Genomic DNA, 12952 nt, shown 5'->3' on the forward strand with positions numbered 1-12952 from the left:
TCTGCCTTCTTGTTGATTAGGCTAGAAGGCATGAAAACCTCAAACATCAAAGAACACCTTTTCTTAACAGAACTTATACATACTCCACATTTTGCAACAGCAATGCCACAGGACAGCGATCCCTTGAGCCTCAGAAAGGGCGTTAGAGCCCGAGGCGGTGTCAGCTGGCTGCACAGGAGGGAGCCACGGCGCCGTGAGGCGGCCGCACAAGGCCGGGCCGCGCTCTCCCCTCACGACGGGGGCGCCGCCGCCATCTTGCCCCGCGCGCGCTCCCCCTTCCCGCTCTTTCGGCGGGAAAAGCGAGAGGGGAGGGAGGGGGGGAGCAGCGCGCATGCGCGGCGCGCGCCGGCGGACCCGCGAGCTCCCGCGCGGGGCCGGAGCGCATGCGCGCTGCCGGAGCGGGGCAGGATTTTGGCGCCGCGTTTCGCTCTCGCCGGAAGCCCCCCCGGGAAGTCTCGCGAGAGGCGGCGCGCGGGCGGGCGGTGCAGCTCCCCCAGGGTCGCCTCAGCCGCTCCCGCCGCGCCCGGGCCGCGCTCGCTCCTTCCCTCCCTCCTTCCTTCCTTCCCTCCTCTCCTTCCTGCCGTCCGCCCCGGCGCTGCCGACATGTCCCGCTACCTGCGGCCCCCCAACACCTCGCTCTTCGTGCGAAACGTGGCCGACGACACCCGGTGAGTGGGGGCGGAGCGGGGGCTCGCGCAGGCTTTGGCGGGCTCGCTAGGCCGCGGGCGCGGGGGTCCCCCCGCAGCCGGGGGAGGGGAAGGAAGGGGGCGAGCCCGGCCCGCTCCTTTCCTCCGCTTTGCCTTCTCCCTTCTCCCTGCCCTGCCTTCCATTTTCCTCGCGATGCTGCTGCTCGCTCCCCGCCTCTCCACGCGGGTTCGTTTCCAAACAGCGTCCAGACAGAACAAAGCTGGGCCGCAACAAAGTGAAACTCCCCGCAGCCCTTGGAGTGTGTCCAGCGGGATGTGGCACTGGGGCCATGCCGGACAGCGATGCACTTTGGGATGCTCCTCTGGAATTACAGTATCGCTGCTAGATGGGAGGAAATAGAGCGTTTGTGCCCAAAATTCTGGCGTGGCCGGTCCCGTTAGTGCGGGGCTGCTGCCGGTGCTGTTCTGCCGTGCTTGTTGTGTACCGGGGCCTCTCGGGACCCTCAGTCCGGACTCGAGGGAAGCGATGCTTGGTCTCCGTTATAATCGTGTGGTTCCGAGAGCCCGTAAGGACTAAACGTGTGCAGTGAAAGAACTTCTCGTAGGGAGTTGAAACAACAAAAACAGAGCGTTGCACAGGTTCTTATTTATTCCTTATATGCTTTTAGTGAGCTGCTGGTTTTCTTCATTTCACTTGGACAGTTCAGTGACCAAAACCACCTTTGGTGTTTGTTATTGTTTGTGGAACATTCACACATCGTCCTGTGGGCACGATGGAATGGAGTGAAAGTAAAATTTTTACTTTTTTTTTCCCCTTGAATTTGTTCATTTTTCCAGTAGTTTATTTTACTTTAAGAACAGCTGAGGATGATCACTTCCAAATTCTCTACAATATTGTGGATCCTGTTGAGGATTCACCTTAAGCACTGAGTTCTTGGAGGTGTTTTCATTGTGAGATCTCCATGCTGGTGGCAGTTCCCTTCTGCCAGCACTGACTGTGGGGATTTGTTTCCCAACTGGTGCAAGAGAAAGGAAAAAATACTAAAACCAGTAGTAACTCTCACATACCACCTAAATATGGTATTGCATCAATCTTCTCGTGCAGGTTTTTGTCCTCAAATTAAATGTGAGGAGCTGATGTGAATAAGAAGCCTCTGTTGAGGAGAGGCTGTTGCAGGGCTGGCTCAGCTGAGCAGTTTTGTCTCAGCTCTCTAAAGCCAACTCTTTGGAAAAGCTATCCCGAGGGCATGAGTGGCTGCTCACTGAGATCTGTTCTGTTTGATGTGGTTGTGAGTATTGATTATTCTATGGAAATGAGTTTGGGTGACTGGTTTGGTCTCACAGTGTTTATTTGGATCTCGTAATTGATGTTTGTGTGTTGCAAAATCACTGTTGAGGTGCTTGAATAATAATAACGATAATTTAACAATCCTTTCTTCCACTTTCTGCCAACCTTGCATTGAATGAAGTGGTGTGCATCGCTTCTCAGTTGACATTTTTGTTTTAGGTTGTGCTGAAGGCTGGTTTCAAACTGCCAGGGTGTACTTGAGCATCCCGAGCGTTTCAGAAAAGCTCCGTGTGCTCCCAGCACTGCCCAAACGCTTCTTCCCCCAAAAACGCCACTTTCATCCTCCACCAAATGCTTCCAAAAACCAAGGATGCTGATATCAACTGTCCATTTGATTTTTTGCCGTTCAGTCTGATTCTGGTGGGTGTTTTGTGGCACTCGGGCAGTGCCAAAGCCATATCAGGTGTTTGTGGTGTTGCAGGTCCGAAGACTTGCGCCGGGAGTTTGGGCGTTATGGGCCTATAGTTGATGTTTACGTTCCCCTTGACTTCTACACTCGTCGTCCCCGAGGATTTGCCTATGTTCAATATCCTTTCTTCAGATGGCTCATTAGTGAGGGGTGTTGAAGTTTGAAATTCAAGTTTGTGTAAGAGGTAACCAATCTCCATGAAAAAGCAGTTTACTTTTGTGTTGTATCTAATAAGTGTCTTACTTATGTCGTGATGTTTCGTTATTTTTGAAGATTTAACTTCTCTCAATTGTTCTTTGCCTTTTTTGCAAAACTTAAATCCAGTAATATAAAAGCTTGCTTATGCCACTGAAATTAATACTATATGATTTAAATGAAAATTTATCACTGACTCAAAATTGTCTAGCACGTTTTTATTATCACTGGTGTGTAAGTAAAGTTGTGCTTAGCAAAATGTGGCTGCTATTCATTGTTAATTTAACAAATGGAAACTGGAATCACTTGATCAAAATCAGATTGTATAAAAAATGAGGTGAACTTCTTTCTTTAATATTGTCCCCTAATTTGCTGTCCTCTGTTGTTGCCTCAGAATGTAAAGCTGTACAGTAATGGCGACCCCAAAGAGAAAGCATGAAAGAACCTTTAGAGTAGAGTTCAACAATTAAGGCAAGTAGACAAGCCAAAGACCTCTTAAGGATCAGGCTTGAAGAGAAGGGAGAGTTTGGGAAAAGAAAAAATAAAGAAAAGCTGGAAGAAGGACAAGCCATAATGGGAGACAAAGCTGCGCTTTATCTACAAAAGGGGGAAAAGGTTGTTTTTCAAAGTTAAAGATAAAGCCATCTGTCATTTTTGGCCAAGCATCTCATGACAAGTCCTTCTGACAAGCACTTAAAGAGTTAAAGGTCAAGATGAAGTTGAATGGTGGCCAAGATTAAAGGAGTCATACCTGATGTATCCTACAGAATAACAGTTTTTCTTCTGTCTGTCATGTAAGCAGTAATTTGATGAATTATTCTGGTTTAGTCCATTGACAAAACCTGTAATATTTCTCTTGTGAGTGCTACTGTAACTGTGGTCTGAATGAAATGGAAGTTTCTCTCCTGCAGAGATGATGCTGCTGAGACATGAGTGGCCTGGAGGGGAAAGGCAGCTCATTGTTTTGGGTCCCACCAGCTGGAATTAGGGGTGTAAATTGCAGCATTAAAACAAATGTGTGTCACTGTACCTTGGCCCTGAGAGGCAGTGCAGGGCTCTCCTCTCACACTGGGGAGGCTGTCTCTGCACACAGGGCTGTGACATAGCATCAGTTAAACCTAAAATCAGTTGTTTAAAACAAAAAGAAAAGCTTTATTCCAATTCCAAAGTCAATAGTTAATATTTACTGCTGGTATGTCCAACACAATTTAAGAACTAGGGCTTAATTTTAATAAACTAAATACAGTGGAGAGAACTAAATGACCATTAAAAGTGTGTTTTGAAAGGATACCTTTGTTTTCTTTGCATAAGTACAAGTGGGAGAAGAAAAAAAATTAAGAGTACCACATAGCAAGTGCTTGCTGATGGATAAATTCATGGTCATATTACAAGATTTTAATTTTATAACAGGAGTTCTCAGCTAGCTGGTGTTAATTAAAGAAAACATTAGTGTGTAGAGTAGCATGACTAAAAAACTTAAACCATGGCTGTAAAATGAGAAAATAACTTGCAAATTTTTATTTTAAATACCAAATGTGTTAAACTGCTCAAATTGCCAAGTACCTTAACACTGGCCACATTTGAAGATGTCCGTGATGCAGAAGATGCTCTCCATAACCTGGATCGGAAGTGGATTTGTGGTCGGCAAATAGAAATCCAGTTTGCACAGGGGGACCGCAAGAGTGAGTGCCTGCATTTCCTCATCTCCTGCATTTCCTCATGTCCCTGCATTTCCTCATGTCCCTGCATTTCCTCATGTCCCTGCATTTCCTCATGTCCCTGCATCTCCTCATGTCCCTGCATCTCCTCATGTCCCTGCATCTCCTCATGTCCCTGCATCTCCTCATGTCCCTGCATTTCCTCATGTCCCTGCATTTCCTCATGTCCCTGCATCTCCTCATGTCCCTGCATCTCCTCATGTCCCTGCATCTCCTCATGTCCCTGCATCTCCTCATGTCCCTGCATCTCCTCATGTCCCTGCATCTCCTCATGTCCCTGCATCTCCTCATGTCCCTGCATCTCCTCATGTCCCTGCATCTCCTCATGTCCCTGCATCTCCTCATGTCCCTGCATCTCCTCATGTCCCTGCATCTCCTCATGTCCCTGCATCTCCTCATGTCCCTGCATCTCCTCATGTCCCTGCATCTCCTCATGTCCCTGCATCTCCTCATGTCCCTGCATCTCCTCATGTCCCTGCATCTCCTCATGTCCCTGCATCTCCTCATGTCCCTGCATCTCCTCATGTCCCTGCATCTCCTCATGTCCCTGCATCTCCTCATGTCCCTGCATCTCCTCATGTCCCTGCATCTCCTCATGTCCCTGCATCTCCTCATGTCCCTGCATCTCCTCATGTCCCTGCATCTCCTCATGTCCCTGCATCTCCTCATGTCCCTGCATCTCCTCATGTCCCTGCATCTCCTCATGTCCCTGCATCTCCTCATGTCCCTGCATCTCCTCATGTCCCTGCATCTCCTCATGTCCCTGCATCTCCTCATGTCCCTGCATCTCCTCATGTCCCTGCATCTCCTCATGTCCCTGCATCTCCTCATGTCCCTGCATCTCCTCATGTCCCTGCATCTCCTCATGTCCCTGCATCTCCTCATGTCCCTGCATCTCCTCATGTCCCTGCATCTCCTCATGTCCCTGCATCTCCTCATGTCCCTGCATCTCCTCATGTCCCTGCATCTCCTCATGTCCCTGCATCTCCTCATGTCCCTGCATCTCCTCATGTCCCTGCATCTCCTCATGTCCCTGCATCTCCTCATGTCCCTGCATCTCCTCATGTCCCTGCATCTCCTCATGTCCCTGCATCTCCTCATGTCCCTGCATCTCCTCATGTCCCTGCATCTCCTCATGTCCCTGCATCTCCTCATGTCCCTGCATCTCCTCATGTCCCTGCATCTCCTCATGTCCCTGCATCTCCTCATGTCCCTGCATCTCCTCATGTCCCTGCATCTCCTCATGTCCCTGCATCTCCTCATGTCCCTGCATCTCCTCATGTCCCTGCATCTCCTCATGTCCCTGCATCTCCTCATGTCCCTGCATCTCCTCATGTCCCTGCATCTCCTCATGTCCCTGCATCTCCTCATGTCCCTGCATCTCCTCATGTCCCTGCATCTCCTCATGTCCCTGCATCTCCTCATGTCCCTGCATCTCCTCATGTCCCTGCATCTCCTCATGTCCCTGCATCTCCTCATGTCCCTGCATCTCCTCATGTCCCTGCATCTCCTCATGTCCCTGCATCTCCTCATGTCCCTGCATCTCCTCATGTCCCTGCATCTCCTCATGTCCCTGCATCTCCTCATGTCCCTGCATCTCCTCATGTCCCTGCATCTCCTCATGTCCCTGCATCTCCTCATGTCCCTGCATCTCCTCATGTCCCTGCATCTCCTCATGTCCCTGCATCTCCTCATGTCCCTGCATCTCCTCATGTCCCTGCATCTCCTCATGTCCCTGCATCTCCTCATGTCCCTGCATCTCCTCATGTCCCTGCATCTCCTCATGTCCCTGCATCTCCTCATGTCCCTGCATCTCCTCATGTCCCTGCATCTCCTCATGTCCCTGCATCTCCTCATGTCCCTGCATCTCCTCATGTCCCTGCATCTCCTCATGTCCCTGCATCTCCTCATGTCCCTGCATCTCCTCATGTCCCTGCATCTCCTCATGTCCCTGCATCTCCTCATGTCCCTGCATCTCCTCATGTCCCTGCATCTCCTCATCTCCCTGCATCTCCTCATCTCCCTGCATCTCCTCATCTCCCTGCATCTCCTCATCTCCCTGCATTTCATCTCCCTGATTTCAGCACCCAACCCTGCACGTGCTGCTCATTGTTGTGATGTGTTCTTGTTGTATATAAATAGCACATGGATGTTCTGCCTTTCATCCAGTGACTGTTAATGACTCGTTTAATTATGAATGGCTAACTAAGTACAGCAGTCACCACAGTCATTCTTCAGAGCTTTCTGTGCAGCTCTGTGTGATTTCCAGGATTGAGGTAATGTCTTCATTTTCATTTGGCTTCAGGATAAAAGTCAGTTTCAAGTTATCTCAATTCAAGGTGGAGCAGAACTTGTATTTTCTGAACAGATAAATGCAAAGAGAATTTGGGTCTTTTAAATCTGTTGTTTGTGTGCATAGTCTTAATTTGCAGGGAGATACAGATTTGTAAAACCTGGCTCAGCCCTGTTGGAATAAAGCAGGACTGTAATACTCATGTGATGCCTGGAAATAAAGAGACCTTAAAGAGCTTTAGTTACAGCTCTCAGAGGAACAACCTGACTGTCCAGTTCTCCCTCAGGTCCTCACAATTAACTTTAATGGAGTCAGTAGAAATTCTACACTCCAAAGGACAACTTTCTGCCCTGTGTATAAACATGGGGATTTCTAACAAGTTTCTGAGCAAAATTAACTAAATCCACCTTAGTGTGTTGCAAGCAGCACTAAAAACTTAAAATTTGAAGCTGTTTAGTACAGAGGATGTTTGTTCCAGCATGTTTAAATACTTAGAGCATGAATTTCATACAAAGGAAGGATAGCTGTGCTGCTGAGAGGAAATACAGTGGAAGACTAATAGGTTCATTCATTCTTAATTACTTTAATAACTAAGCTGCAGAGTGAAAGTGAATTGTTTTATTGGGGGCTCCTTTTGGAATCAGACTTCCCTTTGTGTGGCATCCACCAAAGCCTTTGTATAAGCTGGGCCTTTAATCATCACAGACAGCTGTGGATCAGGTGTGATGATGGTGCTGTGCAGCCAGGAGAAAGTGTTTAATTGGCTTTCACTCACTGGGTAAATTCAGGAATGTCAGAATGTGTCAGTCATGGCTCTGACCTGCTGTACCAGTTTCCAGCTGGCCTGAGATCACCTTGGCCAGCTCTGTGTTCTGGTTTTATGGAGCATTAGTCCTTTCTGACTGGTTTTGAGGGTTTTTTTGTTTGTTTTGCTTTCTAGATTTACAGTGCCCCCAAGGCTGCATTAATTTGTGTCCAGTGGCTCAAGTGGCACAGAGCAGCCTCTCACCTGTCCCTTCATAAGCATCAAATCACAAATGAACCTTTCTGCTCAACACCAAATACATGGCTTAAACCTTGAGGGGGGAAAAAGTAGGGCATCATCTTCACCTGCAAATATTGCTATTTTTACAGCACCAAACCAAATGAAAGCCAAGGAAGGGAGAAACCTGTACAGCTCCTCTCGTTACGATGACTATGACAGATACAGGCGGTCTCGGAGTCGCAGCTACGAGCGCAGACGGTCGAGGAGTCGCTCCTTTGATTACAGCTACAGAAGATCCTATAGTCCCAGAAAGTAAGTGTAGTGTGTGGGGCTGGCCTCAGCTCACAGCACAGACACAGCACGCTCACTATTTCATTGTCACACTTTGCAAGAATGTTTTTTTTCTTTCGTGGGAGTTGCGTACCTTGCATGCTGCATCTGATCAGGAATAATGAATGAAACCTTTCTGTGCTGCATTGGAGAGTAGCTAAAAGCAAATGCACAGCTTGAAACTAGAATGTGTAAAGTATTTGTACGTTTACCTAGGTATTTGTCACCGTTTACTTTTTCTGATGTGCCTTTTTAGCAGTAGACCTACTGGAAGACCTCGTCGTAGCAGAAGCCATTCGGACAATGATAGGTAAAAACCACTTTTTACACCCTTTAAATTGCAAGCTAGATCACTGTATTCCTTTAACTATAGGTTTAAAAAAAAAAGTTTCTCCTGCAAAAACGGTAAACAATTTTTAATGTACTAGATGTCTAAGAATAGTGTTTTTACATTCAAATCTCCTCTCTCCCCTTTATTCTGCTAGGTTCAAACACCGCAATCGATCTTTTTCAAGATCTAAGTCCAATTCAAGATCACGATCCAAGTCACAGCCCAAGAAAGAAATGAAGGCTAAATCACGGTCTAGGTCTGCATCTCACACCAAATCTAGAGGCACCTCTAAAACAGATTCTAAAACACACTATAAGTCCAGCTCAAGATATGAGAAGGAGTCGAGAAAAAAAGAACCAGCTAGATCCAAATCACAGTCAAGATCACATTCTAGATCTAGGTCAAAATCCAGATCGAGGTCTTGGACTAGTCCCAAGTCCAGTGGCCACTAACAGTGTATCCATGTTGGTTTAGGCATGTAAGATTCATTTACACACAGTTCAGTTTACTTAAATTATCAGGAATATGATGTTGCAACAGTGCTAAAAAATATTTTCTTTGTCAGTTTTCCCTGTAGCCGACAATGGTTGAAATTAAAACAGTGTTGAGAAGCCACAGAGAGAGAGAGAGAGAGGGAGAGGGAGAGAGATTGTCCACTTGGTTAAATGTCACGGGCAGCTACTGATTTGGTTGTGGTGTCTCTATGTATATTTTTGTAAAGATTTGCATTTTTAATGCTTAGATATTTGGTGATGACTTGATTGATCGTAACTTGCAACATTGTCCTTTTACAAATGTCACACCCATAGAGAAATTGGTACCAGTTTGTGCTGGGCAGTTAAACCAGCTGTTGAACTGGTTCTTCAACTCTCTAAACTTTGTGAGGAAAAGGAAAACTGGACAGCTGTAGTGCAACACTGGCTGCTGGGAAATCAGCCTGGCAGAGTTTGTTTCCATGGCTCCAGGGCAGGTTTCCGTGTTCTCCGTGCCCACCAGCCCCAGCAGGTTGGCACATGGAGCTCTGTGGAGGGAGATTTGGGAGATTTCTCTTTAGCCTGCTGTCTGGAGAGATGGTACTAACCTTGCATGTTCCACATGGGCAGAGAGAGCTGCTCTTGGAGCTCGCTCAGAGCCCCGGGATAGAGGAGAGGCTTCACTGCCTCTGCCCTGGCTGCTGGTGCTGAAAAGTGAGGGAAAAACCCACCTTGAAATGGAAAATCTAAATTCAGATTTCAGCAAACGGCAGAGCAACTAAATATTAGGTTGTGTGTACATTTTATGCAGTTTTTTGTATCTATTCTCAGTTTTAGTGAGCAGTTAACCATAAAGTTGCTTAGTTTTCCTGCTGTTAGATACAAGTAGATCGTTTCGAGTTGTGTGTGTACAGTATATAAGAACTAAACTTTTATGCCAATGACTCCTGTGGTTAGTTGGTGTATTCATAGGTATCAAACTGTAGCCATCTCCCTGGGTTACCAGACTTGCTTGCTTTTTACACAGCAAAAAAAGCAGTTGGTCAAGCAAGCCTGAATCACTCCTTCCTCAGAATGGATAGTGGTTTGGTTAAAAGATTTCATTTTCCTTCAGAACAAATGTTTGAAGTTGGATATGAACAAGAGCTGCATCTCTAGTTATGTAGTTTATCACTAATACAGTATATTTAGAAAATTGAACGTGAAAAATAACAAACCCAGTGTGTAATCTTACCAGTATTTCTCTAGGAGGCAAGATCCTTTGTTATGGAAATGGCTTTTGGCATTGTTTTATTTTTTTCTCTTTACCTTCAAAAGCCACCATCAAACACTTAATGTTCCTCGCTGTCTGATGTCTGTAGCATATAAAGACATTGATTTCCAAAAGTTCTTTTTTAGAGAAATGTTTTAGGGTTTGGGTTTAGTGTTTCAGCAGGGCCTTTCAAGAAGCGCAGATGGCTTTGGGGTCTCGTCAGCGGAACGTGCTTAGGGGTTGATCCTAGAACCTTTGTACATTTAATAGTATTTCTAACTTTTTCTTTACTGTTTGCAGTTTAATGTTCATGTTCTGCTATGCAATCATTTATATGCACGTTCCTTTAATTTTGTAGACTTTCCTGGATGTATAGTTTAAAAACAGCAAAAAGTCTATTTAAAACTGTAGCAGTTAGCGTGCAGCTCTAGCAGAGGAAAGTTGTGGGATTAAACTTTGTATTTCCTTTCTTATAGAGGCTTCTAAAAAGGTATTTTTATATGTTCTTTTTAACAAATATTGTGTACTACCTTTAAAACATCGATGTTTTGATCAAAATAACTAAAGACCCAGCTTATTTTCTGCTTGCTGTAAATTTAGCAAACATGCTGTAATAAAAAAATGAAGGAAATACTGATCCACTGGAATTATTGTAGCATTAGAATTTGACTCCAGAGCATGGTTAGGAGTAGAGCTATGCATCCCTTATGGAGTAAAATCCTTACTATGGTATTTCAGTAAGGGCAGGAATTTTTCATTTAGTGTCTGAATAAATAATGTCACTTCACATTTTTGAAGGGGTACAAGACAAACTGAGAACACTAAGCATAAGTTGTACTCTAATATATTGAATTTTCTTTGCCATTAACTTTCATTATTGCTGGATGGACTTGCCCCATAGGTTATAATTCAGATATTATTAGCCAGGTTATGAAACTACTTAAAAGCAATGACTAAAGGTTCATACAGAATCAAAATGATGGTATCACCATAACAATTTATAATTGCCATATCCAAACTGATGCCAGCAGTGGTTCTGTGGGAGGTGGCAGCAGGGCTGGAGCTGCCTCCTGGCACTGGTGTGTGCCCAGCTGAAGGTTCTGCCCTGCAAGACAAAAATCCTCTGTAAAGCACTGAATTGCTTTCATAAAGCCACTGTCACCCTTTCTAAGTTGAGCTGTGATTATTTCTGCTTCTAGCAGCAGAAACCCCCACTCTTTTCAGCTTTATAGAGTTATATATATAAATATAATATAGTCTTCATGGCCAGCTGCTGCTTGAGAGGGGTCCTGGTGCCTGCGTGGTGGGGAGAGCGTGGCTGTGTCTGCCAGGCCCTGCAGGGATTGCTGTGCTTGGTGCTGCTGCTGCTCCAGCTGCACTTGGAGCTGCAAGGGTGGGAGGAGGGAGGAGAAATCTCCATGTCCAGGCAGAGTAACAGTAACTATTCCTTAACTGTTGTGTCAGCATGTCCTTATATTGTGTGCCTCAGCATTTATGTATAGCACAGTTTAATTTTTGTTTTGAAAAGCCAGATCATTGCAAGTATAATGTAGTGTCTGCCAGTTCTGATGGTTCTTTCTTTCTCTCCCAGAGGTAGGACTAAACTTTGACTTGACTTGTGTATATGAACAAGCCAGAAAAGCCGAACACAAACCCACGATGTTTCAAGAGTGCATGAATAAAGATGTTGTCCTAGTTCTTGCTCCCATGGAAAAATTGTGAAGAAGCTGTTCTGTGGGCCTTTCAGTTGGGGACGAGTTAGCAGGATGTGGCCAAAAGGGCAGGGAATGTTTATGCATTCATGCAAATCAAGCCACAGCCCATCTAGATAACATCTCCCTTCCTTGATGCAGGTATCCCAGTCCTGCCCTAAAAAAAGCAGGAGCCTGTCTTGTGCAAGCTTCCTGCAGGTTATGCACAGCTGGAATGCAAGAACTTTGCAGGCTACAAAAGATCATGTCTAGATATCTTTCTTTTGGAGTCTCAAGAACGGTGGGAATTACGTTTTTCTGTGGTAAATCTAGATTTTGTCATTCCTGCAAAATTTGTAGAATTGAAGTAGTGTGTAAAAAAAACCTCTGCTGAAATTAATGGCTGTGCTCAAAATATCTGCAGCGAATCGATTGGTGTCAGCAGTCATAGAAGGCTCTATTGGAACTTCTTTTTCACCTAAAGTCCATGCACCCAACTGGTAATTAAAAATCTTCAATTTAGTGGTTAAGTAGCTGGGTGTTTAATTAGGGACTCTGATAGACTGGTCTCTGAAAGCTCAATGTTATCCTTTCTATGTCTTCTCAAGATGTTTAATGTACAGTATCATGGTTTTACTCAAAGTGGAATCTTTTGGTTTCAATGTTGTTTGGAGCTCTCTGCTTGGACAGAGCTTTTTTTCCTGCCTGTTGGGTCTGGTGCCAGCTGGGGTGTGCTCAGAGCAGGGCAGTGCAGCCTCACCCAGCACTGCTGCTCGGGCCTTGCCAGGCAAGTACTAAGGGATACAATTGACACATTTTTAGGACATAATCACCCATTAAGAATTGCTGGTTTTCTCCATTTATCTTGTAACTTGCTTAAAAAAGTCTGTAGTCCATTGCTATAATTAATATTTGTCTAAAGATGCTCTTGCTGCTGAGACTATTGTAGGAAGGGAAGACTCTGTACCCTGTAGTGTGTTTGATCGGAGATGCTGATGTTTTATTCACCCACATCCTTTCTTCTTGAGTTTTGTGTTCCATCTGTGCAAATAACCCTGTGAATTGGGAATAAAATGTACAAGTTTTGACTATAACTTGAGAGCACCTTCTGACTTAATTAATCCAGCTGTAGTGTGTGGGAGAGGGAGCCCCAAGCTTTTGGTTTTGTCAGGAACGTTAATTAGTGTTAATTCTCCAGCCCTGTGTTCCCTAACCACTGCAAAGGCATCAAGAGAAGGCTGCAGTTAAGGAAACCTCCCTTGAGAAGGGAACTGCCAAAA

At 45.4% G+C, this 12952-nt stretch overlaps 1 protein-coding gene across 5 annotated transcripts; it reads left to right on the forward strand.

The window, feature by feature from the left end:
* Window positions 1-425: 425 nt before the first annotated feature.
* SRSF10 (serine and arginine rich splicing factor 10) lies at window positions 426-12766 on the forward strand. 5 transcript variants are annotated; one of them, XM_054648275.2, is made up of 7 exons: window positions 429-668; window positions 2417-2521; window positions 4178-4281; window positions 7745-7907; window positions 8182-8235; window positions 8411-8512; window positions 11573-12766. In XM_054648275.2, exons 1-7 carry the CDS (start codon window positions 604-606, stop codon window positions 11589-11591), a joined length of 612 nt encoding a protein of 203 aa, XP_054504250.1. In that variant the 5' UTR covers window positions 429-603; the 3' UTR covers window positions 11592-12766. The 5 variants fall into 5 exon arrangements, with proteins under 5 accessions (XP_054504249.1, XP_054504248.1, XP_054504250.1 ...); XM_054648274.2 differs by lacking the exon at window positions 11573-12766 and having other exon boundaries at window positions 426-668; window positions 8185-8235; window positions 8411-10618; XM_054648273.2 differs by lacking the exon at window positions 11573-12766 and having other exon boundaries at window positions 427-668; window positions 8411-10618.
* The last annotated feature ends 186 nt before the right edge of the window (window positions 12767-12952 follow it).

This window comes from Agelaius phoeniceus, chromosome 22, assembly GCF_051311805.1.
Source record: "Agelaius phoeniceus isolate bAgePho1 chromosome 22, bAgePho1.hap1, whole genome shotgun sequence".
NCBI classification, from domain to species: domain Eukaryota; kingdom Metazoa; phylum Chordata; class Aves; order Passeriformes; family Icteridae; genus Agelaius; species Agelaius phoeniceus.

Bases quoted from the DNA above. Each gene is read 5' to 3' on its own strand.
- SRSF10 (XM_054648273.2), top strand. From the start codon at position 604: ATGTCCCGCTACCTGCGGCCCCCCAACACCTCGCTCTTCGTGCGAAAC. The intron at 2,522-4,177 runs ATATCCTTTCTT...AACACTGGCCAC, and splicing joins CGAGGATTTGCCTATGTTCA to ATTTGAAGATGTCCGTGATG. The intron at 4,282-7,744 runs GTGAGTGCCTGC...CTATTTTTACAG, and splicing joins TGCACAGGGGGACCGCAAGA to CACCAAACCAAATGAAAGCC.